The following is a 23,302-nucleotide window of genomic DNA, read 5'->3' as shown; positions in this document are numbered from 1 at the left end:
GTTTACATTTTTTATGCCAGTATTATCAACTGTTTTCAATTATTTTAGTACCACAAATTCGCAGAGAGAAACTCGAGTCAAGTTGGCGAGAGATGTTAAACAGCGACCTAAAAGTCCAAGTAAGAATTTAAGATCTTGGAGATCACGGTTCTATCTTATCTTGAATGAATTTGTAAATGAATGCATGCCTTACTTTTCTTTAGCAAAAAAAAAAAAAAAAAAAAAAAAAAAAAAAGATATTTGTCTGTTCAGAACAATTTTCGCCATTTTTTTTCTTAAGGATAACCATAATTATTTCTGACAAATTCAATTTCTTAATTTGTTCCAAAAAATGTAAATTTAATTAATGCATCCTTCCATATAATACTACTACTAATAATAATGGTATATAAATTATATGCGTTTGTGGTTAATTATGTTATTACATGTATCCCCCATTGATACAGGTTAAGACTAGACATTTTTGTATTTAACTTAAAAACGCATGTACAGAAATGAAATTCGATCACATTTTTTAAAAATGTTCATGTAAGTCAGTTTTATATATGTGATCCAATTCCCTTCTTTATTCCCATAAACGAATGATTTCCGAAAGTTCGGGCAAAGTTTGCTTGTGTTCTGATTTAGGGTTTCCCTTCTACCCCCGCCTGTGGGTTGTTTTTTCTTTGTCCTAACGACTGGCTCCTGCTGTTTGTAGGGCACTTGCATCGTCTGCTATCCCTCGTGGCGGGCTGTGCTCCTGTTTGCAGGATGTCCTATGTCATAGCAACGCCCCCAGGTAAGCAAATCGCCGTGCCTATCGCTCAATCGCTCATTCTCATTGCTGCAATCTATGTCCCCTCAAGATCCTTCTAGGACTGATCGCGCTCTCGAGTGAAAAAACTGCCTTTGAGGGTTTCCCTTTATTCACCTGTTCTTTGATATTGAACCTGGAAGTTTTGCTTATTATTTCGAAAATGAGCGGGGGAAAAAAAAATCGAAACATTTAAAAAGGAACCTAGTGAAAAATGTTAATTCATTTTCATAATTCTAAAACTAATCGTTTAGTGGTATATCTAAAGTTTGTGGTCAAGTTTTTAATCATTTTCACTTGTAAATTAAAAAAAAAAAAAAAAATCCTTGAAACACTATAAATTGCGAATTGTACTATATTTCCCATATTTTCGCAGTTAAGTGGTTCATTTCATGTCGCAATAATATTTTATTGTTTCTGAAATGGGATAGCGGCAGCGATTCTCTTGCCCTAGAAAGCAGTGACGAAAATTTTTTGCATTTTTAATTGGTACGCAAGTTTGCAAGAGAAACTTTAAAGAGAAAAGTGAGTGAGGAATTATTCGTTTTGAATGTGTTTGGATGGCAAGTTTGCTAACTTGCTGCTTGTTTCTTAAATTTGTCTGTTCGTGGCTGTGACCTCAGAACTTTCTATCCATCCAATTTGAATAAAATTATCTCGCATATGCAAAAAGCAAGTTAAGAAATGCTGAAAATCCAGAGTAATTAGCCTTCTCTGAAATTTTTACTATATATTTGTTAATGATTCAAGAATTCAGGGCGAATCATTGTTAATGATTCAAACGAACTATCCATTTGTTAATGATTCAAATGAAGGCTTCGTAGACGAACTCAGTGACAGGTTCCTCTATGATTCTAAATTTTTAAGATCTATCTGAAACCATAATATTTTTTACTTTGAATATACTAGACCTGAAATTAATTCATCGTATATATTTAAAAAAAGAGACAAAAGATATGAATATAATGTTTTTGTTTTTCTACATGTTTCCAATTTATACTATAATATTTGCCCAAAAAGTAATATTTTAAACGCATTCTGTATATTAACTTTTCAGATTCTTTGATAACTAATAATGACTAATTTATAATAGAAATATTTCACTATTTAGCTGCAAAATAACGAAAGTTATAGGCTCTATTAAGCAAATGCATTTGCGACAATGGTTAATTTTTTTGGATTCAAATATGGTTCATTCCCACTTGCTCTTTTACCCCTGTAATGCTTGATATCACAATTTAAAGTGAAAGCATCAACTAATGGTTTGCTTTCTTATCATGTTCCTTAGATCAAGTTCCTTCCTATCCTCTAATTTGAAAAATAATTTTGCGAAAATTATTCCTAAGCTTTATATTATTGCAAAAGTAATCGTATATCTTATGAAGAGTCTTACAGAAACAATCAGTTCTAGAATTTCTGATGTTCGGACATAAGCTGCAACGTCTCATAAAAATTCATCTATCATTAGCTTGCATATATCATGCATTTGCTTGCATGTTCTGCGCATTTTATAGTCTTAGGCTATTTAAAATTCGAAGCGAATTTTTATCTTATGTGCTTTAAAAACTAGTAAAATAACCCGTTCTCCGTTGTTCTAGTAAAATAACCGATCATTCTCATTATCGTATATGATACTCCACTATGCTATTATTATTTTTTGAGAATTTTACTATGTCTCCAGAAATCCCTTTCCCAATACACACTGATGTATAATATTAAGGACGAGATGTTTTTTTTTTTTTTTTCTAATGTAATATAAGTGTCCGAAATTGGCACAAATATTGTATTATCTTCAAGGCATAAGAACATGGCTAAGATGGACAAAACTTCTATGAAAAGAAATCCAGAGATTAAATAAGAACTTAATTGAAATATTAGCTTCGAGCACAATCGAATAGATCACCGAAAGATTCAAGTGACAGATGACTATCAAGAAAAATCCAGTTTTTAGTACAGGGATATCATCAGCTCCGATTGCTATGAAGAGTGCATATTTTGTACCTTTTCTGAGTGCAAAGTTGCCAATAAGATCTTTGGGCATTACTGCTTACTCCAATTATATAGTCAAGCATAGTTCCAGAATCATTACTGGCGATTTATGGAGTGTTTCCCTAGAGGGTCTCACATGTGTTGAATTGGATTTAGATCTGAAGACTAGATCTAGTCCACGAAAACAAACTATAGACGTGTAAGACAGACGTCTAAAAAAAGACTAACATGAGGAAGAAAGATCTCGACGCCATAGCAAGCGCCAGAGATTGAACAGCTTTGAAAATGTGATCAATACGAGTACCATGTATATATATCTTTTCAAACAAAACCAGTCTCCCTCTCAGTAACATCAGAGATATTATTATATGTTCTCCTCGTCTCGGCAGATGTGTCCGTTTCGAGAATTTCCAGTCGCACTAAATCTGCTTTCATCTGTATCTACTCCATCCTATTTCTGAATTTCAGTTCTTGTGTACCGGGCATCTTTAGAAAATGTCTTCTCTGAGGAGCAGGTGTTGATTCCTCTCTGCATACTGGCTGTAGTTCAAATAAAACAACAATGTACAACTACCTGGCCAAGGTGAAACGCGATATTAATCGTCTAGCAGTCTGCTCAATGCAATGTCTGCCATTGGTCTTTTTTTTTTTTTTTCCCATATTACCGAATATTTGATGTTTACCAAGGTTGCATAAATACGATCGCTTCTGAATCCTCAGAGAATTGTCCTTGTTATGTGAAATGCCCTCCAAGGTTGAAAATCGATGCTGTAAGCCATCCGGTACTCCACAGTCACATTTTTGTCTTTCTGTAACTTTTCAATTGGTTTGACTTCAACTGAAGTCATTTATAGGATTATTTGTCAGACATATCACAGTGATGCAACAAACAGACTAATGTGTACATTGCAGTGGTTTTCACAGAAAAGTTGAGCCAGCATACATTGTAACCTTCTTAATCTTACCCACTGTGACATTCTGCATATGCCATGTGGTATCCTATCTCGGTCAGTCTGCTGATTGGTGTTTCCTGCATACACGTTCCTCTGATGGGCTACTTTCTCATTTCCGTCCTTAATCTTTGTACATCAGTGTATAATAATTTACACTTATCTGTTTCAGAGTTCTGGGAAGTCACAGTTTTACTCCTTCCCTCCTTTAATGAACTTACATAAAGAACATGTGCTTTTATCAAATCAACAGTATCGGAAATTTTCACTTCAAAATGGTACATTTCAAATGGTAGTATTTCATCATTATTATTATTCCGCTGAAATATTTATCTTGAATTTTCAACGACTGTCGACAAATTTGTCAACATTTCAGAGACCAGAAAGGGAAAATGCTTCCTAAGAATTCCAGAAATTTTTTTTCCATTTTTGTGAAATTTCTATTGAATGTTAGAAAATTTGTATCCTTACTTTGTATACTTTCGATTACGCTTCGTAATTAATTTTTGTGAGAAAAAAAACTTTATTTCAAGAGTAAACTGTTTGATTCCTGACAAACCAATGAATTACTTTTTGAGAAATGGCAATTAATTTAGAATGCACACTTTCAAATCTCTGATAATTACTTTTGTGCACTCTTGACAATTTCTACTTTTCATTATGATAATATCAGAAAATTCTGGGAATCTTTGGGATTATTTTGCTAAATGATGGTTTTTTACTGTCTTTACTTTTAAATACTGAAAAAATAAAAAAGGAGCACATATTATCGTCGTTTCATAGCGCAGTTCCAAATCAGTAGTTATACAAATCATATTCCACAAATGCAGTTATTCATCAGCGAAACAAATTTCAGAATAATTTAGTGCGAAAAATCGTAACAAGGAATTGAGCTTTCTTGTTCGGGGAATTGTAATTATGAATTTGAACACTTCTGTGGCTCAACAAAAATCCTACCTAATACGTAAATAACTAAAGGGAGGGGATTTGTCTTTTTTCTGATAAAAGCCTTAGAATTTAACAAACCAGTTTCCATCACTCATAATTTTGTGTGCGTGTGTGTAATAGAGTAGAAGAAAAACTTATAATGGCATTTAATAGAAAATTGTACTAACGTACTTAATGTTTAAATTAATATAATAAGGTATTTATAAATCATTTCAGATTTTAAAATTATTTGATACAGAATGTATATTCTACTTCATGGTATAAGAAAAATGTTATTCAAATTTTATTTATTTAAATCATGCAAAATATAAGTTTATGTTGCAGGGAATTTTAAATTACTTATTTGAGTGATATAAAATATATTAATCTTAATTACTATTTTTCGGCATTTATTTTTTTAAAATTCCTCAATAATTCATTACGATTAATAGCTTTCTAAAATGTTATATTTCTTAAATAAAGGGCTTAAGTTATTCAATGACTTTAAATAATTCCCCCTTTTTAATGTTGAAATTTCTATTGAATGCCCTAATTCAAATCATATTTGCCTTATCATATTTATATTAGCGAGTATTTAAATAAATCTTTTGAATCCAAATTAAAATAGAATTCAAAAGTCTTTAGGATCAATAGCGGCCTTTTGATCAAAAATTCTTTCGTGCTAAAGCCTATTAAATAAGACGAAGCTGTGAAGACACCAATAGCATCTTTAATCGAAACTTAAGAAAGCAGCCCATTATTCTTTCTTATTGTAAATCTCTTAAATGCATTGAAGTCATGCGATCATTACTTCCATGTACATCGTTTAATGTCATTAATTTTTTACTCCAATAATCTTTTTTAGAACAAAATTTTGTGAATAAGCCTGAAATCTTTCTCCAGCATCTGTAACTCATTTCTTAAGCAGAAATAAATATCTTTGTAAAAATCGAAACTCCTTTCAGAATGTATTGTAGTGAAAATAACATTTCTAAGTCGATAAATATACAGGGTGTTCATTAATTATTGTCGGGGTTTCCGCACCTCATAACTTTCGAATAAAAAATATTACGCAAAAACCGATTACGTATTCGTAAATTACAACTCAAAGAATTTTATTAATGATATTAAAGTGTAAAGCTTGTACAATTTGCACCGAATGATAAACCGCGTCGTTTTGAGTTCGCTGAACAAATTTTGACTCGAACTGAGGATGATGAAAATTGCCTTCGAAAATGGTTCTTCAGTGACGAATCCACTTTTCATGTGTCAGAAAATATGAATAAACATAATGTAGAATATGGGACTCGGAGAACCCGCACGATTATCGAGAATTGGAAAGAGATAGCCCAAAGGTGAATGTTTGGTGCGCTTTATCACATACTGAAGTTATTGGACTTTTCTTCTTTGCTGAAATAACAATAAACTCCGTGACGTACCTTGGCATGCTGGAAATGTATGCGGTTCCTCAGATGCAGCAACATCATCCAAATGTGATATTTCAACAGGATGGTGCACCCCCACATTGGGGCATGATTGTACGTGACTTTTTAGACGAGAACTTTCCCGACAGATGGTGTGGAAAAGGTGGACCAATCCCATGGCCTCCGAGATCACCAGATATAACACCGCTGGACTTCTTTCCCATGGGGGTTTGTCAAGAACATTGTGTACAAGACACCAGTGACCTCCCTTGATGAATTGAAGAGCAGAATTGTTACTGCGTTCCAAAATGTTACCCCACAAATGCTGGAGAACACTTGGATGGAAATCGAATTTCGTCGAATTCGTGTTACGAGCCACGAAGGGCAGCCATGTGCAAATTCATTAATCTTTTTAATAAAATTCTTTGAGTTGTAATTTACGAATACATATTCGCCTTCAGCTGAGTGCCTACTAAGTGCAAGCTTTACACTTTACAACTCAAGGAATTTTATTAATGATATTAATTTACGAATACGTTATCGGTTTTTGGGTAATATTTTTTACTCGAAAGTTATGAGGTACGGAAACCCCGACAATAATTAATGAACACCCTGTATTTAAGAGATTATTTCTTATAGTATGAAGATTTGAATGCGAGTAAAAGTGCGAGTCTGATGAATTTTTTTTTTTTTTTTTTTTTTTTTAACTTTTCAAATTTAGTTTGTAAAATTGCATCTAATTCGTTAAGGTCAGCTTCTAAAAGCTGGCATATTTTAATAACATTTTAAATATTATTTAACAAAATATTTCTTCTATTTTTTAACCGGTTAATAAATATTATCAAATAATATTAAGATAAAAATTTCAGATACCTATTTTTGAGACTATTTTTTCATTGTTCCTTAACGGAGAATGTCGTATTTATAAGGTGTTATGTTAATAAGTGTAAAAAAAATTAATGTGAATATGTTAGTATTCATTTATCTCGTCATAATTATTTTTCCATATTTAGTATAATAATAGCTTTAATGTAATATGAAAGAGGCAGTTCTGAACCTTGTGCGAAATTTTCGCTTTGATCTTCAAGCTTCAGCGAAGCCTAATTCAGTGCTCTGTTCCGCATGGCAGCGTGTATCGACAAGCTTTTTATTCATTAGGAGCTACTGTGGAATGATGCATGCTTTAGATGAGCTTGATTGTTAGTTATCGAATGGCCGCTTTGCTTTCTTTTAAATGCGAGTTTTCAGTTCCGCATTTCTTATCTTCCCATTGCAAAGCTTTAAAATAGAATCTTTTAAAATTATCAAATCTTTAAATTCATGGGAAAGAGAGATGTTTTTAGCTGAAAATATCATTTACGAGATATCAACAGTGTTTGTATATCACTAACATTTTTTTTGACTAATTTGATTTTTTTATTGGTTTTATTGAATATTACTTGATTAATTCCTGAAAGAAACTTTTGATGTATAATCATAATATCAATTTTTTTTTTTATATCTGACTAAAGTAAAAGTTCTCATTTCACGATTAGTTTTCAACATTTTTATTATTATTCCGAAAATTGCTAAATGCAAAATAATAATAATAATAATAATTTTGCATTGTGTATCTAAAACAATTTAATTATTTATTAAATACTTTTAAATGATTTTTATACAAAGTTGCTTCATTTTGAACACATTTTATTAATATTTTTACGAAAATAAATAAAATATTAAGTAGTTCAATATTTTGATTGTGACAATTCTTATTCCTAACTTTTATATAACTCCTTATTCCTAACTTAATTATAGGAACTAAGTATTTATTGGCTTTAAAACTTCGAAACACTAAATGTTTTTTCAATTTTTAAGAATTAATGAGTTACGGAAACAAATAAATATCTTTTCATTTAAAAATTTGATATATTCTTAAATAATTATTTCAAATCTTCTTGCTAAAAATCATTTAAATGTGATGAAGAAAGTTAAAAAAATCCATCTTCGACATCAATGCGCCTTTTTATTTACTTAAGAATCTGTTGCAGTTTTTTTCGAAAATTTTCTTTATTATAAAATTGATTTAACCAAAGAATACCTAAAAATCTTTCATATTGGAAAACTAATTTGCCATTATATTATGATTAAATTTCTTACCGATATAATGTTTCGTGAATATAGGAAAACAAGTTAGAATCTTTTCAATTTAGTTCTGATTTTTATATTTTATATATTTTTAATTTTTTTTATTTGTGTAAAAGTTATCTGTAGTGTTCGATATCGATATAAGGCAACTAACTGTTTGAATATTTAATAAGCCTACTATTTGAGACGTTCACTCATAAAGTGCTTAAAATGAGATAGTATGCTTAGTTTTTGTTTGTTTTGGTTGAAAGGTTCTACTGTTATATAAAATGGTGTGCATTTCATACTTCGGTGGTAATATATTGTTCTTGGGATACATTATCTTAATCCTGGATAATACCAAAGGCTTCGAAAAATTTAATAGTCATGCATTTTTCAAATTTTGCGTTACAAAAAAATTGGCATTTTGATCAGACAGCAGGTAAAACTTATTTTCTTTGACCTTGTTTACATTAATTTGCACACACCATAATTAACATTAACTTCATATTAGTATAACTATGTACATTGATATTCATTCATAATTTAGTGCTAAAACTTTTGAATCTATTTTTATTATTTTTCTTTTAATATCGATTAAACTTAATGTTAAACAAACACACTCCTTTTAATTAATTTTGCAAAATGGCAGAGGAATTGTTATTCGATTATTTAAATTGTTTTCCGTACTATAGGTGGAAAGTGTTTTCTTGGTTAATTAGAGCACTTTTACTAAATGTTTTTCTTTTTTATGTTCATTTCAAACCATTTACATCATTTTTCGTTGCAATTACTTGCAGGGCCCACCAGCAAGGCGTGCATCACTTCCCGCTCCGTGTCTCCCGAGAGTTCATCCGCTGCTTCCCTCAACTCCCACTCCAAAGTCCCTCACTGGAAAGGCTCCACCAGCACAGTAGGTGAGCAAATTAGACTTTAGTCCGCGCCAGTAACAACTTGCCAAAGGCAAAACTGCGTATGCTCCAAAAGATGGCACAGCTTTCTCGAGCAGCAAACGCGCCAATTTACTTTAATGTGTACCTTATTTTTCGCTTTTGAAAATCCTCTATGTTTACCTTTTTTTTTTTTTTTTTTTCCCCTCGCTTTTAAATGTCTTTTCTGGGATTTTCAAACCAACGTCCCTTTTCAGGTCCAAATCCCACTGCTGAAAATGACAGTAACAAGAGTGATTTTGAAAGTAATGTATTTTCAGTACATAATGTAAGTTCCAAATATACACCAATCTTGAATGTTTGGAATGTAAACAGAAATATGCTAGCAAGCGGAATTTAAAGCGCCATATTTCGAAAATCCATCCGAAAAAAGAATTTTTGGAGCCTGTGAAGGAGTATAAGTTCACTTGTAAGGATTGTAAGAGAAAATTCAATAATGCACCAAACCTAAGATCTTATCAGAAATCAAAACATGGTCTTACTTCAGCTGTTGGCAAACTGCATTGCTGTTTTATCTGCTCCATGGAGTTTGAAAAAGGGTCCCTTTTGATTCATTACGCAAATGAACAAAATATTGACATGGAGGAAGAAATACTCAGCTTTTCCACGTTTGAAGAAGTAATGAAATGAAAAGAAAGAGGAGCGAAAGAGTATGGAAGTATGAAACAATATTTTTACAAGTGTCACCTCTCGGATTATTTTGATACCAAAAGTGATGTTATTAGACATCTAAAAACTCAGGGAAGAAAATAAATAAATAAATAATTTTTATGCCCCTCAAGCATAAAAATATCAGAAGTTGCCGATAAAAGTTGAGAAGTAAAATTTTTTAAAGCTCATATAGGCCATGAAATGGAGTTGAAACTTATGGAATTATCATCTTCGGAAAGGCAAAGCCTTGTTGATAAATTATCAATTAACAGGGCTTTGATAGAAAGATTTGAGTCATATGTTAAGTAAATACATTTGAGTAATTATTGATCTCAAATTTCATGTTAATGAATTTTATCGTAATAATAAAAATATTAATAATTAGTTGTTGTTTTTTTCTTTTGTAGTAATAATTCTTTAAGGATTAGTATAATATCACTTGAAGTTTCACATATGAAAAGTATTTATTTTAAAAGCATTAATTTTTAAACCTAAGCTTAAAAAAATTTCATATAATTTAAAAACTCAAGCATTAATGCCTAGCATGTGAACATGGAAAACAAAATATGCTTTATTAATACATTCATATATGAATGAAAAAAATATTTTAAAAAATTTACTATACAAATAAATGATGTTTGACTATAATAATCAAGGCTATTTTGTTTAAAGACATGTGTTATGTTAATAAACTTTCAATGACACGACATTTGGCTCTATAGCGCCTTATCTTGTATGCCAAAAACAACTTGACATCCTCGAAGCTTGAGCATGCGCAGTTTTGCCTTTGGCAAATTGTTACAGGCGCGGACTAAGCATACAGCTGATATATAAATATACTATTTCAACTCTAAGGGATTAAGGACTAATGGTGAGAAACAGTCTAGTTTTGTGTGAATACGGTGACCTGGGCAAAAGCGGGAGGTGCTCATTTTAGTGCATTTGGTGATCGATGGCATGTAAAAAAACAAACAAAAAACAATAGACAAAATAAACCAGTTTATTGACTGTGATTGATCAGTTTATTGATTGTTATTGTGATTTTTCCACGGTTTTTCGTTTTCCTGTTTTTATATATAATTTTTTCCTTTTTCACTTTTTAATCAAAATAATAATCTGCAATTTATCACAAAAAAAAAAAAAATTCCTCAAAAATTTGTATTTATGAGGAAGGAAGGAAGAAAGGTGTTAAAGGCGCTAAAGTCAAGATTGGTCGTAGTGAAGAAATCCCAAATAAATGTTTTACATTTGACGTATCAGAACTTTCCGCATTTGTTTGAATTTATGTTTCATTACATCCATTTTTTTTTCTTTTTGTAATTCTAATTATCCCATGTTATCTCAATATCAGGCAGCGGTATATATTCTGAATAATAAGAAATAAATGAATTCTTACGTAAAAGCTACTGCCTTCACATGCTCAAAAAATTAAACGCGCTTCAAATGCAAAAATTGTTTCAAGTAAATGTGTAGTCAAAAGGTTAAAAACATATGTTGAATGCTCAACGAACATTGGATAATTTGCCATTGCAATCTGCACTAACAATTGATTCTGTTTGTGAGAAGCATTATCTTTTTTTCACACTGATGAAGGATCTTCCTGATATAGTGGCTAATGTCATTAGTGTAAAAAAGAAAGCTGTCAAATTGCAGAGAAATATTCATCTGAAAAACATGAGGTATCAAGTCAAAAATTTCTTCTTTATCTTAATTTTGTACATAAAATGATGTTGCTTTTTACCATTGTCATAGATGCTCAAAAGCAAACTATGAAACGCCAATTGATTCTATGAAATACCTGTAAAAAAAAAAAAAAAAAAAAAAAAAAAAAAAAAAAAAAAAACACTAGTAATATGTTTTAGACCTGCCACAAAGGTCCATTATGCATTAAATTATATTAAAATACGTTAGTGAGGTATATCTATTTTAAAGTATTGACTTTCTCTTTATATTTGTTGTCCCAGAAACATAAATTTGTTATGGATAGTATAATTCTTAAAGTGTATTTGTAAAAATCATGCTTTTAATACATGCACCATTCAGAGTTCAGCTTTGACTCGACCGTAATATTGTCTTTGTGAGAAGAAAAGTGATGAACGATTTGCTACAGTAACAGCAATTGCAGATGGCGACAAATAATTTAAAATATTCAAAAATTAAAGCTCTTAAAATGAAGCGAGTAATATTTGTATCGAAATATGAGCAACGAATTTAGTTATATTCGCATACGTAGTTGCATACATTAGACGTTCTTTGTTAGAATTTTATCAATGAATTTATACCTCACACTTTGCGAAGAATATATAGAATATATAAACTCGCTTGATGAATATGATTCCATGCCATATCCGTGGAAATCAAATTGGGTAAGAACGAGGCTTTATTCCTAAGCGCGAGTTTTTATTGAACCCTCTGAAATCCCAGTGCGTTAAGTGTTGGTAAAAAAAAAAAAAAAAAAAAACATATTTGTATTTACTTTGTCTTATTCTCCTATGTACTTTCATCTCTTTATTTTCTTTTGTTTTGAAGATTATTTATTTGCAGCCTCTTCGGCTCACCCTCCCCATGCCAAGCGACCGCCACCCGCTGCCTCCGCTAAAGCAACCGTTCCCAGCGCCAAATCAACCCCCAGGATAGTCAGTAAGAAACCCCCAGGTAAGTCGGTCGTTTGAGCTGCTTGTTTGGATTGCATTCAGTACCGTAGAGTTCCACTTATCTGAATCGAATTTATGAAAGAAAGTTTGAAAAAAGACAAAATTCAGAAAATAGCGGTGGGAATGCGGTCCGACCAAATGAACTAGTGTTGTCCCGTATTCCAAATTTCATCCTAGCTAACGTAATTTTTAAAACCAATTAATGTTGTTGTTTTTTTTGCCAGGTAGCACACGATCTTTCGCCAAAATAAGATCAACCAAAACAGAATCAACATTAATCACATTTCAAAAAAGTTTAAACTAACTTGATATAAATCCTTTATTCCTGACGGTTTTACTGGATTTCAGTGGCTTTGATTCTACCTTTCTCAACCAAAAGAAATTATTAACTATAACAGGCCATATATACCCGTACAGTGCGTTGTTATATATAATATCAACATATGTTGCTGTAGTAATCAAACTTTCATATATAATTGTATTTATAGCTTTCATATTTGCACGTGCAGTTTGCTTGTTAAACTTAACTTTAATTCGAGAATTTTTTGTGTGCCTGGTATCCTTTTAATGAAGGCTACGTTGTGCCCTAAAAATAAAAATAATAATAATAAAAAAAAAAAAAACATCGAAAAATTATTGCAAAAAATCAACAACAAAAAACTTTGATATAAATAAAAATCAAATTAATTGCTTAGTTAAAATTGATTAGAAATTATAGTTTTTTTAATGTATATAGTTCTTTAAATTTTAATTTGTGTCATTATTGTATAAAAGTGCATTCAGTTCAAAACTTTCACAAAATTATTAAGTTTGAATTAAACAAAGTAATTGGCTATTGTTATAATGAATGTTATTAATATTGCGTAAAAACATAAAGATTTGAATAATAAGAAATATATTCTATCCCGTTGAGTTTGAATAGTATTTTTGAGCATTCATTAAATTAGGGAATAAACATTAAAATGTTAGAGCTCTATAAAGATTATTAGTTTTTGTTAATGCTATTAAAATTTTAAATGCATTTAGACTTTTATTTTGGATGATGCAACTATTTTCTGTTCAAAGTAGAGTCTTGAAAAGTCATATAAATACACCCCAAGTATTAGTACGGGTTTGGGTCCGAGAGTTCTAATTATTTTTTAATTATATTAAAATTATAATTATATTTCATTATTATTAAATTATACTTCTAATTATTTTTTGTAAAATTTATACTTTTTGATAAAGGGTACTGTGTTGTGTAATTTATGATCTTTCTCCAACCATCTTTCATTTCGGATAATTGAAGTTCTACCATATGCTGATGTAGAAAGAGACAGTGACATGAAAGTTATTATCGTCAAAAAGTGGCTTCAACAAAATTCTCAAAGGTGAAGGCATACTGAAATGAGGATGAAAATCAAGAGCCTTTTTTCAACCCCCATTTATTTATTTATTTTAATATTTAAGTAATCTTGGGCTTAAATGTAGCATGTAATATCTATTTTGCTTAACAAGCTTTTGCTACATATTTAATTGAATGATTGTATACGAATTATTGAACGATGAATATGAAAAATTCATCGAAATATGTGACCCTTTCATTTTGTTTAAGATTTATAAATTTGTTTTTTCGATCTTTATTTTCAATTTAAAATTTTAGCTTAGTTTTGTTTTAGAAATGAGAATTCTTTTCTTCTAATTGCATGTGGGTTCAGTTCATTTCTGTTTTTTAATATATTATTTTTTCTTAAGAGTTTTTCAGTAATTCTTTTATTTGAAGTTTAATTTTTAATAATGAATTATCTTGCACTAAATGTTATGCATGCTTTTCCTTTGTGTATTTATTTTTCTGTGTGCAATTTTGTCAGAACTTGTCGAGCCATTCACGCGCGGCGGCAGTTCCGCTCAGCTTCTCTTCAGGAAAAGAAACGTTAATGATATCTCGTAAGAAATCGGGAAATCCAGTCATTACTCTGGAAGTTTTTTAAATAAGGCGTGATTTGGATCAGAAGCAAGTGCGGTATGAATGAAAGTGATTAAAGCCGTTCAGGTCTCGTTGCGCGAGAGAAGAAAGCGGTATGTCACTTGCTGTGTTCGATGCGCGTCACTTCATTCGAAACTTATGGAGTAGCTGCTACTTCCTTAAAGACGTTTGCACTGCAGGCGTTATTAATATTGCATAAACACTAAACACTCGTGCGCATAGTGTGTGCATTTTTGTATATGTTTAGGCGAATACGATTCACGACGGTGTAAAGTTTTATTTTTACAGTATTAAAAACTTCGTTTGTGACGAGATGATAACTTTATAAAGTGTAGCTTGTATATTAAAATTTTGAAAATGAGAAAATATGCTGTAATAAGATTTATTACTGTGTGAGCGGGGCAAGGGATGTCGCAAATAAATACTTATGATGAAATATTCGTGAAAACATAGACGAAGACGCCTTGTCAAGTGTACATTCCTGCAGAATAAATAGATTCTCATCAGTTCTGGGTGAATGCAAATGAAGAATTCGGAACAGTTTGTTGTCCTGAATTTTATTTCGTACCACTTTGAAATTTATAATGGATTAATTTGCTATTAATTTATTCTTTTGCTATGGAAAATTAAAAATATATTGCTAGGCATCAATTAACACTTAAATTCCGATTGGAGAAATTTAGAGCAACGGATAATTCTTCAAATCGTGCTCGTGTAGAAATCAAATCAACTCGAATCTTAACTCCTTAGACCTTTGCCGCCCTCTACCGAGTCAAAAGCTAGTTTTCTTAATGTGAAAAGAGATTATTCTGAGTCGGTTATCGACGTATTTCCGAAGTTAGTATTAAATGAACATAACCAAATGGTTTTTAAATGTAGACTACCAATCTTTTAAGAAATTCTATGGAATGTTTAACACTGAAAGAAAATGTCGATAGATTTAACCCTTTGCACTCTTAAACGTCATTCGATGCATGATTATTCACCTAATACAAAGACTTGTTCATCAGTCCGAAAAATAAACATATATTATTGTTTTAAGTTGAATTCTTCCATTTAATTAATTTGCATCTTCTTACTATTCTGCAGATAAATTAACAATCAAAATTAAATAAATAAAACGTCAAAACGATGCGCCGTCTTGAATGGTGAGTAAGAGTCGCCATTCTAATGCAGTGTGATCAAATTAAACAGAAGTCGTTTAAACCTAAATGCAAAGAAAACTAATTAGATAGTTCCACCGAAATTCCTTCCACATGTTTTTCTGAGTACATGGTTTCTATTACCGACAGAATAGAATTCTTACTTCGACTGACAGGGCTGGAAATGACGCGTGACACGATTCACTACTGGTATAGTCCGCACATCCCGTTATCACGATAAAACTTTTCGGATAACAAAATCGTTAATTGGTCGTTTTCAATATCGCTTCTGTCACCATCTAATCCTTTGTGATTTTTGGCTGTGGGATTATTTTAAAGAGTTGTTTATAAAGGTAACGTTCCGAATTTTGTTTCCTTGAAAGATGGAACGTCTCAACATTTATGCTACCTACAAGCGAATGACTTGCTTTCTACCGTGGCATGTGTTACGCAATTTCTCGAGAAAAGAGACGGAAGACATATGGAGCCATCTCTGTGATAGCAATGTGGTTCCATATGCAAATAGCAATACAGTTTTTGCCCAAATCCCTAACCTACAGAATGGTCTAATATTTCCTGTTTAATTTGGATCATCCGGTATACTTAACAAATGTTTTTAAAAAATGCATGCTGTTTACAATCTAGAATCCTCGAAGCGTTGGGAATCCTGTGTCATTCTGTCTAAATCGAACCATCGAATGGAAGTGATAGCGTGCTTATGAGAAAAATCTGTCTTCATACATCCGGGCATAATCAGTATTTTTAACATTAACAAGATACTTTTGATGTATCTTGCAAAGCAGAGGAAGCGCGATTTCAACAAGTTCTGACAAAATTCGAGACATCTTTTTTATTTTTGGTATGTGCATGAGTTATTATTATTATTATTATTTTCACTCCTTAGTTCCTAAAATCCGCGTTTCTGCGCCTCCGTCGTGCCGAGTGCGCTCTCCTTCGCCGTCCTCCAGAGCTTCAGTGAAGCAACTAAAGGCAGACAGAGGTGGGTTTTGCTATTTGGGTAAAAAGATTCCATTTATTTTCATTTATACGGGTAAGATACTTTCTCTGAGGAGGAAGTTTTGAAACTTAACTGCGTCGAAAATGTGCCGTTAAAACTATGTAATAAATAAAGGATCGATGTATTCTAAAATCTTAAAATTATTATTATTATTATTAATATGATACAAAATTTTGAATTGAAGACCGTCACCGCAATTATTACCAAATACCTCCAAATCATACTTGCGGTAATCATGCATTTCTATAATCTTAATATTTATTCTAGACGTTAGAGAATAACTAGAGTTTTTCGTAGAAAAAAATGAAAGGTGAAATATATATATAATATATAATGCTCTGATACACAATTTGGTGGAAGAAATAATGAACATTTTGGTAAAATTCACTATTAAACACATTTTGAGAACTAGGTTATTCGCATTTTTTCTTTTAGAAGTGAGATAATGTATTTTCGATTCTTCCCGAAAATAGAAGTTGGGTGAGTATTGATTATTAATAAAGGGAAGGAAAGGTCTTGTGTTTTCATATGAAATAAAAGTTTTCGAAATTGTAGTTGCGACTTAATGACTGAGTTATTGGTTTTCTTTATTGTCTATATTTATAAAAGGAAAAGTTATATATGTGTTTACCGGTGTCCTGTTACATTTTTTTTCTTACATTTTTGAAATTTTGCACATAGGTAATTTCTTCTCGGTGCACCTGGAAGCCGGAATAGAAACATTGTTTACAAAACACTATTTCACTATGCATTTTCAATTGAAACCTCGCCCGATCGTTCTCTCGGCCGCTACACCTGTTTTTGCAATTTTTTATTTAAGAAAACTCTTGATTTTTAGATACGTTATCAACAGTCGGCTCTCCTTTCTGAATCCCTATTTGAGAAATATTGCAAAATAAAAAACCGTCTCCAACTCATCAACTCGGCAATATCATCAAGTGTTATCGACAATTAATTTCACCGTTTTGGAAACATAGCTGACTATGGAGGAAGTTTTGTGATTATTACGCTTTCACAATTTAAAATACTTTCTTTTTTTTTTCTTTCTTTTTTTTCATATTTCATGAAATTTGTCTACACAGTTTTAATAATATTGATATGAATCCTGAAATTAATTTAGGGTTATCAAAGAACTAACTCCATCTTACCACAAAAAAGGTATCCTTTCATTTTAAATTACACTTAGCCAAAATGGTAGAGCATTCGAATTGGTTAGCTGTATTTCAAAGTGACGAAATTAACTGGCGAAACAGGTCCTTGCAGTTAAAGGCTCTATAAATGTTTTGATTTGGAATATCTCTCGAAATAGGGGGGGGGGGTAGTAGATGAATATTAAAGATATATCAAAAAGTCATGAAATCTTTTTTAAATCGGTGCATTGACTGTGGGGAAATGAATCGAGGTTTATTCGAATGAGAATGTAAAGTTATTCGATTTCTCTAAGGAAAAGAGTGTGGGGAGGGGCTGATGACAACTAATGACATTCCAAGTGGTCATGAACTTTTATATTGAATTAAAATATTTGAAAATGTTCCAATGGTTGGAGGTTGGTGAACTATATATAATATGCTCTGTACAGAGGCCTAATGAAACAAATTTTAGAAATCGGGCCGGGGTCGAGGTACGTGACTAATTCATTTGTTTCTCTTATTTTAAAAATTGACTGCTCCATTTGCAGTTCTAATTTCATTATATCGCTATCTTTCACCACCTTCATTTTCAATTATTCCGATTTTACTCATCCATAGTTCACCAAACGATATCATAAGAACAGAAAATATAAAATCATAATTTTTTTTTTTTTTTTTCACCTTGTAGCATTTGCATTACTCTATTTTCTCTTTTGGATGATAGATGGCGATGCGTGATTAGGTACGCATCCCATAAGGCATTGCGATTGTAATGAAAGTGAAATGATACGCTGTTCTGTTAAGCTGCGCGAGGGAATGTCTTGTCTTTGTGTTTGTTTAGTGTGAAATGTGATTATTAAAGAAATGTTCCCGAAAACATACGTCCTCTTGCTTCCACTGCACGGATCATAATGATCTGCATTGCCTCACATCGGCCACACGTATTGAATAAAAAGGTTATTTACAGGAATTTACCGATAATAAAATTCTGAAAATATCAAAATATTGCATTGCAGCGAGAACTCGCGCTTACATAAACGTTTAGAAATCGAGTATTTTGACGTCTTGAGCGATATTGTAAAGAGTAAATTATTCCAGTCGGTGATTAAAAAAGATTTCTCTGTACATTGTTTTTTTATATTCATTTGATTGGAAAATCATTAGATATGAATTATTTGCTTCCAAAAGCCATCATTCTCTGCAACCTTCTCCGGCTTCAACCCTGTAGTGTATTATGTAACCATTTGGCTGCACTTGATTTTTGTTTATAAGCTTTGCATGACAGTAACAAAGGGCAACAATGAGTGCTTGGAAATCTTTTTTTAAGTACTTTTTGATAAACATTTGTAGAAAAGACCAATGTATGGAAATAGCGGCACTAGAATTATATTTATACTGGAAACTTGGGAAAATACCAAGATGTCTGTTGTATGAATAGTTTTACCTTTTAAAAATGCTATCAAAATATTTTATTTTCGCGTTTTAAAAAATATATTGTTAAAAATAAACTGATATATTGTTAAAAATGAAAATTTTTATCGCAAATTTGTTTTAATATTATTTGTGTCGCTGGGATATTGTTTAATTCATAATGTAAATATGTGGCAAAAATTTTTTTAAAAAATTTTAACATTTTTTTAAAATTTTAAACAAATAATTTAAGTTTTTTAAATAACTTTCCTACATTATTTGCAACTATTCAAAGCACATGTATATATAATATATATATATTTGGTAAAAAATAAAAAGTTATGCATTCTAGGGTTAACATTCGTTCTCTTCGCCCTTCTATTTTTCAGCTGTGGGGTTCAGAGCTCACTTGTTTATAGTAGATAAGAAAGCATTTGGAAATTCGACTACATCGATTACAAAATGCCATTATTATTCGACTACAAATGCTCAAATGCCAATATACATACATTTAAATAAAATCATCAGATTTTGATGACACGGTGCCTTAAATTGGCTAGCACAGGACCCGTAAGCAAACGAGAGAAATCTCGAGAAATGTGAAATTAACGGGCTCAAAAAAAAACAAAAAAAATCCCGCGAGGACGGAAAATTCCCACCCCCACCCATTTTCGTTTTCGCATTTGTGTTTTGAACAGCTGGTGACTTTCGGGAGCTGCAGGTGTCGGAGCGACTGTTTTAAATTACCTGCCTTGCTCCAACACCTGTGTTTATCCGCTTGTTCCGATATTTCGCAACGTAGTTAGAATGAAAATGCAGCACATATTGCTGTTAGTGAAATAATTCCAATGATCAGTTTGCGAAATGGGTGCGTTTTGATCGTTTACGAAATTAATTATCCATTCTAACCTTTAAATGTTGATCAAATTTGGGATTCTTTTTTGATTTATTTACATTTAATATTTCGGTATTATTTCAGATTATCGAACTAATATTCAAAATTAAATGAAATAATTGTACAAAATTGTTTCTTGTGTATGTATCAACTAATATCGTTTCAGAAAATATTATTTTGTGGCTTAGAATAAAAAGTCAGATCCGTCGAAGACAGATAAAATAGTTAAACATAACTGCGTTTAAAGCGATACATTTTTTTAAAAAATACATTTATTATAAGCATTTTTGCATTAAAAATGACAAAATATAGCGAAACGGTGAAGGTTTAATTGAGAAAATGGAACACAGAATTATTTCCTTGTGTCATGCTTAGGTCAATCGTATTAAATAAAATTTAAAAAAAAAACATATTTCGTAGAGAAGTTACCAATTTACTATATGAAAACTTAATCAGTTATTAATAATCCTTTCGCTATTATTTCTTCATATCCGTATAGTTCATTTGTATACTTAGATAGATGTGATTAAAAAATGAAACTTGAAATTGGCTTATCTGTATTAATTTCGTGTTGTAAAATTTATTATTTGAAATATTGACTGCTCCCATTGCCTAGTGCATCTTTTCACAGAATGGTCTCCTTCAGAATTATGTTAAAACGATTTCTTTCGTTTATATTCTGCATTTCCTTTCATTTGATGGCTTCCGAAAGTTCGTTTTTCTCAAAAATTAACAGTTTGTTTCGTGGCGCCATCTACTGAAAGGTTTTACCAACTTTTAATTGAATATGTCTGTACTTTTAAAACTAAAGCACTTTATAACAAAATCGTTCTTTGAGCTCTCTTTAAAATAACATTTAGAATTGAAAAATATCGTTAAATATTTTTTATTGTCCTTGGTGGAATAGATGGACACATAATGAAGATTAATTTTCGTCACAATGAAGAAATCTTTTTTTCTTTCTAGAGAATTTAATGCAAGCGTTAATTTTTTTAAATTTCAAACACTTGAAATAGGAATGTTAGTCCTTTTTTATATATGAATGTAAAATAGTAAAGATGAAAATTGTTAAAACTGATATGCTGTTGAATTTATCGATGGTTCGTGAAAATCATATTAACTTCCCGAATGATTTTACTTTACAGATATTTTATATCGGTTGTTTTTGGGTTTTTTTGTAGATTTTTAAGTAATGACCCTATTGGTATTTACTTGGAACTTTGATGTGGAAAATTTACTTCAGATATTTTAATGAAAATCCAAATGCAGTTTAGATACGATCTCGTGAATTCGTCTATTTCTTCTGTGCGAAAGAAATTGCCATTGAGCAATTTTATTTGCTGCTTCACCGTCGCTGGCGTATTTACCCTAAAGAAGTGATGCCCATGACAGAACGCCTTTAACGATGTGAATGTTAACTGAATTAAACGGATATCTCTAGATGCCGTCTCGCTTGATGCATTTTGGAGTCGCTTCAACGACCTTGATACTTGCATCAAACATGGGCTGAATTAAATTTTTATTTTCATATTAAAGGCGTAATAGTTATAAAAAGTTTTTGGCAATTGCAAACTAATCTAATTTATGTAAAGCCACGGAGAAAAAAAATTGCATTTTATTTTAATGCCTTCTTAGACATCCCTATTATATGAATGTACTTTTTCTGCCACTTACGTGCGAAGAAAGATGATCAGCATGTATTGAAAGTTAATAGTCTCGTGATGCTTTTATTGTTGTGCTGACGTGAATACTGACTTGCATAAAAGAAAACATCTACAGCATATTCTTTATTACATTCCACAGAGATTTGATCTCTACTTACTGCTCTGCAAAATTGAAATGTAACCAAAGGATTTATTGTCTTATGTATGCCAATCAGTGTTCACAGAAAATCTATTATATATTATTATAATAGATTTTAGAAAAATATTAGATTAGAAAAATATATTATTAAATTTTATCTTTTTATCAGGTTAACATTTGTTTTTTCAGTGTCATGTAACTCTTTATTTTTAATAATATTTACGGCATTGATTTATTTCGTTTCAGAATTTCACTAGAATTTATTCAAGATTTCAAATAATTTTACTGCTCTTTGAACGGAGAGACTGAATTTTACTCGTGTTAAAAATTTTGAGGTGAAATTTTTACAATTTGCAAATGCTTACGTTCCGAACTTAGAATTTCACTTTCAGCACTAATTAACATTTAAATTGGGGAAAGCTATTAAAAATTTTTTGGCATTCTTTTCCCGAGTCCGTATAATTGGATGCAGATGAATGCTCCTGTGGGAGGGTTATCTATCTTAACAGGCCATTGCAACTTGAGGTAGTTAAGTTATTGAATATTAGTTAAGTTATTAAGTTATTGAACAGTTGAAAATCATCTTGCGTCAGAATTATTTTTTATCTATGAGTACAAAACGAAAAATCCATCTTTCATTTAATGTTTCTACAGAGTCATGTTCTCTAGGCAGACCGCTTTCTTACCTCTGTTGTATTATGCGACTTCTTTTTTTCGCGTGGCACTTCGGAACGACAGGCGTTTTCTCATGAATGGCATTCATTTTCTTCTCTTTAAATTAGGTTAATGTTTTTCTGCATCTGACCTAAATCGTCCTTCAATTTTAAAGGTTATGTTAATTTTAAAAAAGGCGATAAGAGTTCTCTTGGGCATTAAACTCTATATTTCTTCCCACTTTAGAATGAACGGCATACATTTGGGGACAAGAGAGTGTATCATTTTATTTGGGGTCTAGTTTCCTACATGCTATGTAAAAATCTAACGTCTGGCTTTCTTCTTTCTCTTTTTCGGAAGTGAATCATTAGAAAAAAAGAAGCATTGTCCGATTTGATTTGCTGCCTATCTTAAAGAATATCCATTTTAATCCCATTAAGTCTGAGCGTGATATTCATGTTCAAATAACTTTTCTAGGAGAGGGGGAATGAAATTAAATTATTTGGCAGAACTAATTGATTGTTAGTGGTTGGCTTGTGAATTTCCAAATAATTTTGGGACAAACGTAGGTTTTCGTATCGATTATTAATTTGTGAAGATAAGTTATGGTAGTTGTTCATTTTTAATTGTTTTCGACCTGCTGACCCAGTTCCAAAAGGAAAAGAAACTCTCGAGCCATCTCCAGCATGACTTGAATTTCTATATACTGGAAATACCTGTCTTGTCTTGCATTTGAAATATTGCAATACCCTGTCATTTTACGTCTCGCCCATTATTTTGTTCCCTCATCTTATTAGCGTGATAATGCTGATAGATTATTCTTTTCTGTTTATCCCGTAT

General features: G+C 31.3%; 1 protein-coding gene across 7 annotated transcripts in view; it reads left to right on the top strand.

The window, feature by feature from the left end:
• LOC129963103 (uncharacterized) overlaps positions 1-23,302 on the top strand; it is a 166,992-nt gene that overhangs the window by 81,582 nt on the left and 62,108 nt on the right. For 5 of the 7 annotated variants that reach the window (XM_056077172.1, XM_056077174.1, XM_056077173.1 and 2 more), the window contains exons 3-7: positions 49-119; positions 698-778; positions 8,990-9,106; positions 12,335-12,445; positions 16,457-16,552. In XM_056077172.1, coding sequence (XP_055933147.1) covers positions 49-119; positions 698-778; positions 8,990-9,106; positions 12,335-12,445; positions 16,457-16,552 — 476 coding nt within the window. The remainder of the gene's footprint in view (positions 1-48; positions 120-697; positions 779-8,989; positions 9,107-12,334; positions 12,446-16,456; positions 16,553-23,302) is intronic. The other 2 variants (XM_056077177.1, XM_056077176.1) reach the window with 2 other exon arrangements.

This window comes from Argiope bruennichi, chromosome 3 (assembly GCF_947563725.1).
Source record: "Argiope bruennichi chromosome 3, qqArgBrue1.1, whole genome shotgun sequence".
In the NCBI taxonomy this organism is placed as follows: domain Eukaryota; kingdom Metazoa; phylum Arthropoda; class Arachnida; order Araneae; family Araneidae; genus Argiope; species Argiope bruennichi.
Note: the sequence above shows the minus strand (reverse complement) of the source record. Positions and strands in the feature narration are given on the sequence as shown.